The 10,462-nt window shown below is 45.1% G+C and overlaps 1 protein-coding gene across 1 annotated transcript; it reads left to right on the forward strand.

Moving 5' to 3' along the window:
* The first annotated feature begins 1,541 nt into the window (after positions 1 to 1,541).
* On the forward strand, positions 1,542 to 3,471 carry ems (empty spiracles). The gene is made up of 2 exons (XM_064693956.1): positions 1,542 to 3,032; positions 3,107 to 3,471. The coding sequence occupies exons 1-2, from the start codon at positions 1,868 to 1,870 to the stop codon at positions 3,457 to 3,459; spliced, it is 1,518 nt and encodes a 505-aa protein (XP_064550026.1). The 5' UTR covers positions 1,542 to 1,867; the 3' UTR covers positions 3,460 to 3,471.
* Positions 3,472 to 10,462: the final 6,991 nt, after the last annotated feature.

A 10,462-nucleotide genomic window follows, 5' to 3' on the forward strand; every position in this document is an offset into this window, starting at 1 on the left:
CAAAACGAACAAAAATTCAAAAATATTCATTAAAAATTAACATCTAAATTGTAAGCGTTATGCTCTCTATATAAAACTGTCGCAGCAAATGTGCGGCGGGTTTGATTTATTAGCGCCAGGGCAACTTTGAAGTGCATTTGTGGTGCGGAATTAATAATCGAATTGATTCTATTCAGTCTTCGCGCATGACAGCCCCAGCTAGTCGCCTGGAAAGTTGTCCAATATAGCCATTTGAATCGAACAAAGTTCAAACAGAAATCAGCATTCAGAGTGTAACCTCAAAGTCAACAGGGCGGCATGCAAATCAAATGCAAAGGGGAATCAAATGAAAAGCTTCAAAAGATTGAACAAATATTTAGGATTTTTATAATGCGCTGAGCTCCAAAGACGATAAACACAAAAGTGTTACATATTATGTACATATTTATAAATTAATTAAAAGCATTTTAAAATATGATCCTTTAACTAATAATTAATATTTATATTATTATTGCTGCCGTTGAAATATTGAGTATTGGAAACATTTAAGCTTTTATATATGTCAATAAAAGTAAAACAATAGATATTCCTAAATTATTCTTGTGTTTGATTGCTATATATGTAATTTTTGGAATACCTAGAAAATTCAGTGCCTCTTATAATTTTAAATTTAATTAATCAATTGATTAAAGACAAATAAATTGCTGATGCTAATTAAGTATACTTATATATCGTATCATATGTTCCTTATTTCGAACTGCTTAAACCTTATAATGTGAGTCAACTCTTGCTAGTCCCATATATAGTTATAGTGTATAAAAAGTAACCATGTTGCAAACAGGAATATAATAACATTTATGTTACCGCAACTACTGAGGCGCAGCAACTTAGCCATAGCACATGTCCGATTTAAAGCATTTTCCACATTTCGCTTGTTTTCCAAACAAAATAAAAGCATGAAAATCTAACCACAAAAACTATGAATGGCAGTTTAAGCCAAATTACAAAGAGACAGCCACAATGCCAACAAAAGCAGCAGCAACAACAACAACCACAGCCACCACCTCGGACTGAAGAAATCAACGGAAGCCATATGCAGAAACACACAAACACAAATGTAAATACAAATACAACTACAAATGCAAACACAAATACAACGTAGCGAATTAAATTGTGTACGCCTCTCCATGTGCAGCTGATCCGGTCAGATAATGAGACAGCATGGCGTGGCCAGATAAAATCCACAAGAAGGCGAGAGTGCAATGGCAAGCGCACGGCCAACGCTCATTGGTCAGTGCGACTCTCTGCTCTGCTCATGTGCTCTCGCTCTGGCGCACAGCGCGAGCAACAATAACAATAACGGCAACAGCAACAAGCAGCAACCGTGACGCGCCAGTGCAGACCGGTTTGACGTGTTTTGTGGATAGCGAGAGACAGACAGACAAAGTCAGCCAGCGAGAGAGGGAGAGAGTGAGAGAGCGAGAGCGAGAGCGCGAGCGTATTGTCGTGTGTCGTGCATAATTCCCACTGCGTACACTTGGTGCCGCTGCGCCGCTTCTCTCGATTATTCAGACTGTGAACGTCGTCGAGTGAACACGTTACGAGCGCGTCGATCGCAAAACTACAAACGTTTTTTGACACTTTGCCCCCAGCCCCACGCTAGAAAGTTGTTTACTTGCCCGTCGCCCGCAACTGTTAAAAGGGTTGTCAGCCAAAAAGCCAAGTGCAAGTGTGTTAAGTGTTGTGAAGCGCCTAAATGTCGCAGCAAGTGTAGAAAACAGTGGCAACTGATTACTCAAGGATTAACTGAGAGACAGTTTCAAAGACAAAAGCCTCCAAAATAGCCGAACTAATCGCCGCCTCGCCCGCACAAACAACGCGCGTATTTATGACTAAAATGATTCCGCCGGTACCCACCTCAGCCGTCATGTTGCCCACGCCCAAGCAGAAGATCGGCTTCAGCATCGACTCGATTGTTGGCAACGATGCGACGGCGACTGCCGCTGGAGGCAATCCCGAGCAGCAGCTCTCAGCCGGCAGCCCTCAGCCGGATCGCAATGGGCCCGGCAGTCCGCCTCAGACGCCGCCCGCTGCACTCACCATGCTGCCTGCCACGCCCACACCGCCGCATCATCTGATGGCACCGCCAACACATCATGCCAACCACGTGCTGCCACCGCACATGGCACCGCATCCACACGCGCATCCCCATCCACATCTGTCGCCAGCCCAACAGCATGCACTGCATCAGCATCTGCTGCTCCACCAACAGCAGCAGGGCACACCAAAGTCCCATCATGATATACAGGAGCTGCTGCAGCGTCTGCATCACAATGCCGCCATGGCCAACGGCCTCAGTCCTCTGCAGACACGCCTCTCCCCGCTGGGGGATGTCACGTCCACGCCCGTTGCTGTTTCCCTTAAGCGCGAGCGTTCACCAGCACCACCTGGCTCGGAGCAGGCCGAGAATCCAGCCCAGCGCATTCAGCCGCCGCACACGCCGCCCAAGTCAGTCTCGCCGCAATCCTCGCAGCCTTCCTGCTCGCCCACCTTGCTGGTCAGCAGTCCGCACAATACACCGCCTCATCAGCAGCAGCAGCAGCAGCAGCAGCAACAGCAGCCGCCCAACTACCCGAAGCCACCTGTAATGCATCCAGCCGGCGGCCCTGGTCCCAACCCGCTCATGATGCAAGGCATGCCGCCCGCCGGCTTGATGCGACCCTTTCCGATGGGCCCAGGCGGTCCAGCGCCGCCGCAAGGCCAGCCGGGCATGCCGGACATCAAGGCGCTGCCGCCCTACATCAACACGCCGCCGGAGCTGGCACCGCAGCACAATCCGCATCTGATTGCCGCCGCCCAGTTCCAAATGGCCGCCGCGCTGCAGGCCGGACATGTGCTGGGTCCAGCGGCCGCTGCCGCTGCAGCGGCTGGCCTGCCCCCGCACGCCGCCGCCTCCTTCATGGGCAATCCGGGCATGCCGCGCGACAGCTACCCGCTCTACCCGTGGCTGCTCAGCCGCCACGGACGCATCTTTCCGCACCGCTTCCCTGGAAGTAAGTACACACTAATCAGCCTTGTTTGCTTGTGCGTTTGGCTAACCGGCCCGATCTCTGCTTGCTCCTTCCAGATTTCCTCTTGCAACCGTTTCGCAAGCCGAAGCGCATTCGCACCGCCTTCTCGCCGTCGCAGCTGCTCAAGCTGGAGCACGCCTTCGAGAGCAATCAGTATGTGGTCGGAGCGGAGCGTAAGGCGCTCGCCCAGTCGCTCAATCTCTCCGAGACGCAGGTGAAAGTCTGGTTCCAGAATCGCCGCACCAAGCACAAACGCATGCAGCAGGAGGACGAGAAGGGAGGCGGCGGCTCCGGCTCCGAGCGCAACATGCACAACGGCAGCGGCGACGAGGACGACGACGAGCTCATCGACATGGAAATGGACGATTGCGCCAGCGATGATGAGCATGATCTAGATGCGAGTCATTAGGCTGCCCAGCTGTCCCGCCCCGCAATCGTGCGTATGTGAGTTCCTTACTAAAGAAGCGCCCAAATTTGCTGAGCGTTGTGCGTGTGCCTGTGTGTGTGCGTGTGTGTATATGAGTGTGTGTGAGCTCTTAAAATTAATTATTTGTGATATATTCTTAAAATGAAAAGCGCCAGGCTTAGTGTATATAGAAGCGACTCTCATCTATCGAAAGAAAGAAAAAGAAAAAACACTTCCTACAAAAGTATTAAGTACGAGGCGAAGTGCGTCCACTGGCCACGCCCCCAAAAACACAGTGCCAAATCAAAGGCGGGCGGGCGGGTGAGTTGCGCCCTTTGTCCCGAGTTGAGTTGAGCTCACAATGAAAAAACCGCAAGAGAAACTGCAAATAGAGAAGGAGAATGAGCGAGAGAGAGCGAGAGAAACAATTGTACAAATTTTAATTGTTTAAGCGTGTAAATATTATAGAGAAAGAAAGAGAGAGAGAGAGAGAGATAAGTAAATAAATTAAATTAGCGAATTTCTTGCACATTTGAACTCGTCGGTACTCTGTAATTCCTGTACATCAATTACGCATTTATTTATAACTAGTTTTATGTTAATAACTGTATTTATCTAAATGCCATAACGGGCATTATTCGTTTATGCTAATATCGCTATCAAGAACTTTTAGTTGTCTTAGTTGTTAGTTTTAGTTGTTAAGTAAAGAGAAAATGCTTGAAAAATATTCATATATAAAATATACAAAATATTCTTATGCAAGAATAAAAATATTAAAACAAATTAACTTTTGAATTGGGGCGACAAATTTGAAAGTGCAAAATACAATTTGGCGAAAATCTGGCAATTAATTATTTTGCCTGATATTTTTTGGCCAAAAGGCGTGACATCATATATATTTATATTTGCGTGTCCAACATTTATTTATTATCTTTTCTATTTTCGCCCATTTCTCCGACATTATAAAAATAAGTTCCCATTTTTCATTTGCCTTGGCTTAGCGTCTCGATTTAAGCTGCCTTTTTGCTAAACAGCCGACGGCCAAAATATTTAAGCATTGTTTCTTTTAAAGTGGTTTTTTTTTCCTTTCAAGACACATTTACATAATTTTCAAACTAACTACAATTCGTTGCAAAAGAGAGGGGCTAAATAATGAAATTGGCACTTTGCCAAAGATTAAGAAAAATCACCTTGAACTTTCGCAGCTTTTACTTAGAAAGGCGCCGGCCATAAGGAGATATATATATATATCTTGGTACAATTTATTGATCAGCTCCCGCCCTGTTCATGCAGCGAGTTTTCACTGTATCTAGAGACTCTAGTGTCATCATCCATTTGGCTGCTAATTAATTAACGTGTGACATTTGGCATTACTTTGCTGTTGTTTTTTCATTAGGTGTTCGTAAAATGCATTTAGCGATTTTTTATAGATTTCATAAGCATTTTAATTGCACAATTTAAAATGCAAATCGTGTTTTATTGTAGGAATTTAATTGAGCGCCAGCGCAACTGAGATCAAAAGACGATTGCTTTGGGGCGCTTTTGGGGGTGGTGCAGGTGGCGCAGGTGGTGCAGGTGGGGCAGGTGGTGGGGGTATGGGGTATATGCCCAAACTGGTTTAGTGCGAAATGGCATCGCGGCACTTTTGCTTGAGGTGTGCTAATGATTGTTTAAATCAAAATTTATGCGCCAATCGCGACAGATCGACAATCGCGACAGATTCTCAGAGAATCTCATGAATATGCGATTGCCAACTGCAGGCTGCAACTTGGCCGGGGCCAATTGATATGGGCTAATTAACAGGCAAATCGGGCCTAATTACTAGCTGTTAACAGCACTAAATTGCGGCCGCCTGTCTATGGTCTATGATTTGGTTGAATAACCGACTAGCCAACTAGTCGGACGCAGCAAAGTACACAATGTATCTAAGCTCATGCATAAATCAGTGTCAAAAGCTCAACAATTCAAACCCTGCGAGCCAGCTACAGATACAAATCGCATTTAGTTATAAGGCCAACAACAATTTAAGTACACCGAGGCGTGTGTTTGCCTAGCAGCACGCACATTTGATCCCTAGATAGGTAGTAGGTGCTGGCACTCTTTGGTATTTCGCTCCTCTGACTGTTGTCTATCAAAATGTTGACTATAATTAATAATAAATTACGACGCCCACTTGATGTGGAGCCTGCTGCCTGCTGCTGGCCTGGCCTGGCCTGGCCTGGCCTGGCATTTTGTTATTGCGGCTTATCTTTAGCCTTGTTTTCCTAACGATATCATTTCAAATGTTTCTGTAGAACAACAAACACATTAGACGGAGAGAGAGACACGCGGTGCGTAAAGGGGGCAGTGGGGGGAGGGGGTCTTTTTTTGGATAATTCTCAGAAATTAGCTCACAATTTTTATATACAACTTGTTTTGCCCCGTGGCTTATTTTGAATGCTGCCACAAAAGGTTTGTGGCGCGCCCCAAAAAAAAAAACCAGCTACAACAAAAAACATTCACTTTATGCTTCGTTGTTGTTGTTGTTGTTGTTGCGGCCAAGTTATTTATCCAATAAACTTATTAAGTAATCCAATTTGGTTAAATTAGCTGCGTCTTTTTTTGGTTGTGGGTTGTGTTTTTGTTTTTGTATTTTGTTATTTTTTGCTGCCCATAGTTGTAGTTGTAGTTGTAGTTGTGATTGTGATTGTTGTTGCTTTGATTTTTGCTTGTCTGGCTTTAATTGAGTTTCGCCCGAAAAATCTAACCAGCTGTATCTAGTGTTTGCCGTTTGCCGTTGTTAACGTGTTCGTTTAATTGCCAAGCATTTTGATGCTGATGAGCTCGCGCTGATAATACCGATGCTTACATATTGTATTAATTAGCCGGACTTTGAGGCTTATTGATCGATTGCCTGCACGATGCAAATTGTCAAAAGACGGCACGAAAAACTTGGCCGAGTGCTCGTTCCGTTGCATTGCCAATAAAGCCAAATTGATGCTGTTGATTTTCATGGTCCGCTAATGATCATTACGAACACACACACACACCAGATCGGGACGTGCCACAACGAGGTGTCGTCTTCTTCTTCTTCTTGTTGTTTTTGTCTGATTTCTGCGCTGTGTTTAATGCGTGTTTCCAGGAAGATTAATACGGCGAAATTAAGGAAAATAAATAAATGTCAACGCAGTACAAGATCGTTATCTCATTTAACAATAATTACCCTGATATGGGATATGCTAACTAATCTGTTATGGCCCCCATCTACAGCCCAGTCCTCCACTCTTCAGGATCGCAGCTCGTCGCATCGATCTCGCAACAGGTTTCGCGCCTGCATTCAAATTGTCAATGTTAGTGCTTTGTGTTGTCGTCGTCGTTTGGGATGACATTGGAGGTGTTGCTGGGCCGCGTGTTGTGTTAAATTAAGTAATTAATTTAAAGTCCATGTTGGGCATTTGTCTAAACGAAAGACTTAGGCAACGAACTTGCTGAGCAAGCAAACGACCATTTTGCCGATGGCCGCCACGCTTGTTAACTTTTCAATTCACTTCCGCCCGTTGGCCCAAGAGAGTTAGATATTGATCATATTCATTCAATTGCTTGTAATTTTGGGCCGCTTTCGACTTCCTGCCGTTGGTCGTTGGGCGAGATTGGCATCAATTTAAAACTCTCGACATTTGTTTGTCATAATAATAATTCCTAAGCGTTTTAATTGAATGATTATATTTGGTGGGCGTTGGCTCCAGCTACCTATGTACCTCCCTTCCAGCCGAATTCAACTCGAAATTGAATTTCGCCTTGTCATTGCTCAGCGCTTGAGAGTCGGCTTTAATTGCATTGTCAGAGACGGGCCAGAGCCAGAGCCAGGTTGTTGTCCGTCCAGACTCTACATAAACATTCAGCTAAGCGCTCAAGTGCTTAATTAAGATCAAAATTTGTTAGCATTTATTTATTTAACAATTTTCCAATGGCCAGGCCCAATATTTTGATGTTTTCTAATTGCCTCAATTATATGTTGCCGCGGCGCCAGCTGACACGACATCGTCTCATTCATATGCAAAGTACTCACTCGTCTCAGCAGATTCCAGCGCTCAAATGTCCACCAGTGTCCATTGCTTTAATTTGGTATCTCAAAGAGAGACATTATGCTGCCTCGTAAAAGCGTCAAATTTCTCGAATCTCTTGTGGCGATGGGGCGCCCGGCGTGCTTCTAATTGTTGATATGCATCTCACCTTTGTGGCGACTCGAATGGAGACGAGACTCTTAATATTATTTGGTGAGTTTTATGTTTTATTTCAAATTAGTCGCATAAATATGCCAACTTTATGATGCGGCCAGATGCCTGCCTTTCTTTATGGGCGCCCACGCGGCGTTCGATTGTTTATTTTGGGCGCAACAGCTGAATGCGAGTTCGCCACATGATCAGCTCGTCTAAAGTTTCAGTTGGAGAAAAGCCCTGCCCTTAATCAATTACCGCCAGTTGCAGTTGAACTATGCATGCCGTTATTGAATTATTATAGACCGACCCCGCCGCCCCTTTGCACCTTTGCCCCCCATTTACCCCTTTGCACCTTGCTCAACTGGGCAACTGTGCAACTGTGCAACTGTGCGAGCTCGACAAATGCGTCGATTGCGTGCGGCCATTCCCATTGGCATTGGCTATTGGTTAGAGTAGCTGGGTATATACATATTAATTGTGGTGGCTGCATTTGACGCCGCCTGTTGCACAGTTGTGCTTGTGGCCAGTACATCGCCTCGGCTCGGGCGGGGCGTCTAATATTGCAATTACCAACTGCAATTAGCCCATTTCGCATTGCCAAGACACGGAACGCGCTTTGTATTATAATTAAAAACCAATTAGAATATTCATTACGAAAATTGCCATACGCTTAAGTATCGTAAACAAATGTGCATCAGCTATGCCATGCGAGCGTATTTAAATTATAGAGCGGGTGGCGATTACCTGGTTCGTGTCGATGTCTGTGTACTGGGCAAATGTTGTCTTGTTTATTTCCATTTAACTGTTTGGCTTAATAAGCATGCGAATTACAAAAATAGAGCTGCGTCATAGACTAATCATCACGTGAATGTGCTCCAAGTCGGTTCAAATGAAATTAACAATATTCGCAAGCTTGTATTATAATTAAAAGCCAGGCGTATCGATTGAATTGCCGTAAATGATAGAGTAGTTGAGATAAGTGGCCGCAACTAAAGCCTGGGATAAAGTCTGAAATGTGTACACACAAATAAATATCATAAAAGAATCAGAGTGCCTGCTGGCTGAGCTCAACTTGAATACCAAGTTAATACAGATTAAATATATTTTTTATCTTGCCTGAATGTCATCATTTGTTCCAACAAATCTGTTGTCTTGTGTTCTGCTTCATGTCGATCGCAATCGCAATATATACAGAACAAGTTATGTTTATTCTCTAAGCAAGTTTGTTGCCTAAGTCATTTGTTTTCTACTCTTTTACTTCACTTTAACGGCTTCTTTCGCTTTATATTAAAGATGTCTTATTTACAAAACATCCAATTCGTCACACAGCTGGCTGGCTGGCCGCTTGGGCACCCACACGCAGCCCGGAGTCGCACTCATCGATTCACACCCCGTTGGGGACTGCCGGCTAATGCCCCGAAATTAATGAATGCAGTCAGCGCCTAACATTTGTCACAGCAATTTTCAATAATTTCCATCGACACCAGCAGCAGCAGCAACAGCAGCAGCTCGGACAGGGAAATTATTGAGAAATTATGCAGGCAACGGCTGGCTCATCAAACAATTAAATATAAATTTGTGGTATTCACGCCCCAATGCGTGAGTGGCAGCAAACCAGCCACATGATGATGACATTCCTGTGCCGTAAGTTACGGGCATTGAAGCCACAAAAATTCACAGGAAAATATTGTCAACATAATGCTCATAGATTATCAAGAGTCTCTCTGCTCTGCAGCAGCAGCTCGGCGATCCAATACAATTTTGACAGCGTATTTCGTAATAAAATGGGAAATTCATTGAAATTGAGCAGCACGGCAAGTGCATTTCAATTAGCACCATGGAAGCCATATTTGGATTTTTAATTAATCAAGCTGGCACACAGATTCAGATTGAGACCGTGGCAGGGCGAATGCGAGTGCGAGCGAGATGGCAGCGTGTTGTTGCGCCCTACGCTTTATTTTGACATTTTCCACAGATATTAGATTAACATCATTTTAAAATCAAATTAAAACATTAGCCGGGCCCACCCCTGACAGCCAAAAGGGCCAAAACATTCGGCAGCAGTTGGGGTGACGGCCTGGGCTTGGCCCAGTCGAATGGGCTCTTTCTGTGCCTCGTTACGGCAACTGTTGTTTTGTTTGGCGTAATTTAGATAACAGCTACAATGGGACAGGCATTGGCCTATTGACAAGTGGCATTTTCCGGGAAACGACAAGCCTCACTCCATCATCATCATCATCGTCATCATTATCATCATCATCGTCGCACTCATTTCAACGGGGCCCACGCACAGTGCTCAATGCTTGACCAGCTAGCCAGTCAGTGCGGAGACCGAGAGCCAAGTGTCGGGCGTTCGCACACACGCAGTGCGAGATCCTTTTGCCTCCTTAGGGCTCTACCTGGGCCTAAAACAGTTGTCAAGCAGCTACAGCAGCGACAACACCAACAACAAGCCATGTCGTGATGTCAATGTTGATAATGCCAGGCGATCTGACTCCGACTCCGACTCAGTGTCGGACTCTGACCTGCTGTGCGTAGGCGTAGGTGTGTGTGTGTGTGTGTGTGCGTAGCATTCTCTGTGTTTGCTCCTTTTAATTGGAAATTAAACAAATGGCCAGCCTAAGGTTGAGGTTGAGGCCCATTATTCCTCTTATGGTTTTGCGTGATTTGCCCCAGGGCACTTGAGCAGCAATTGTTGTGGTGGTGCGTATTGTTTACTCAATTGTTTTGTTTTGTTGGTTTTTTATGAGCAGAAACCGTTAGAGAGTCAGCCGGGCCAATGTTTTTTTTATGGTGGGAACAATGCA

The sequence above is a fragment of the Drosophila montana genome, unplaced genomic scaffold, assembly GCF_035044405.1.
Source record: "Drosophila montana isolate Dmon_TW-CO22-7 unplaced genomic scaffold, ASM3504440v1 contig_3733_1, whole genome shotgun sequence".
Classification (NCBI taxonomy): Eukaryota; Metazoa; Arthropoda; class Insecta; order Diptera; family Drosophilidae; genus Drosophila; species Drosophila montana.

Coding starts and splice junctions, on each gene's coding strand:
- ems (XM_064693956.1), top strand. CDS start 1,868: ATGACTAAAATGATTCCGCCGGTACCCACCTCAGCCGTCATGTTGCCC. Junction 3,033..3,106: donor TCCGCACCGCTTCCCTGGAA/GTAAGTACACAC, acceptor TGCTCCTTCCAG/ATTTCCTCTTGCAACCGTTT.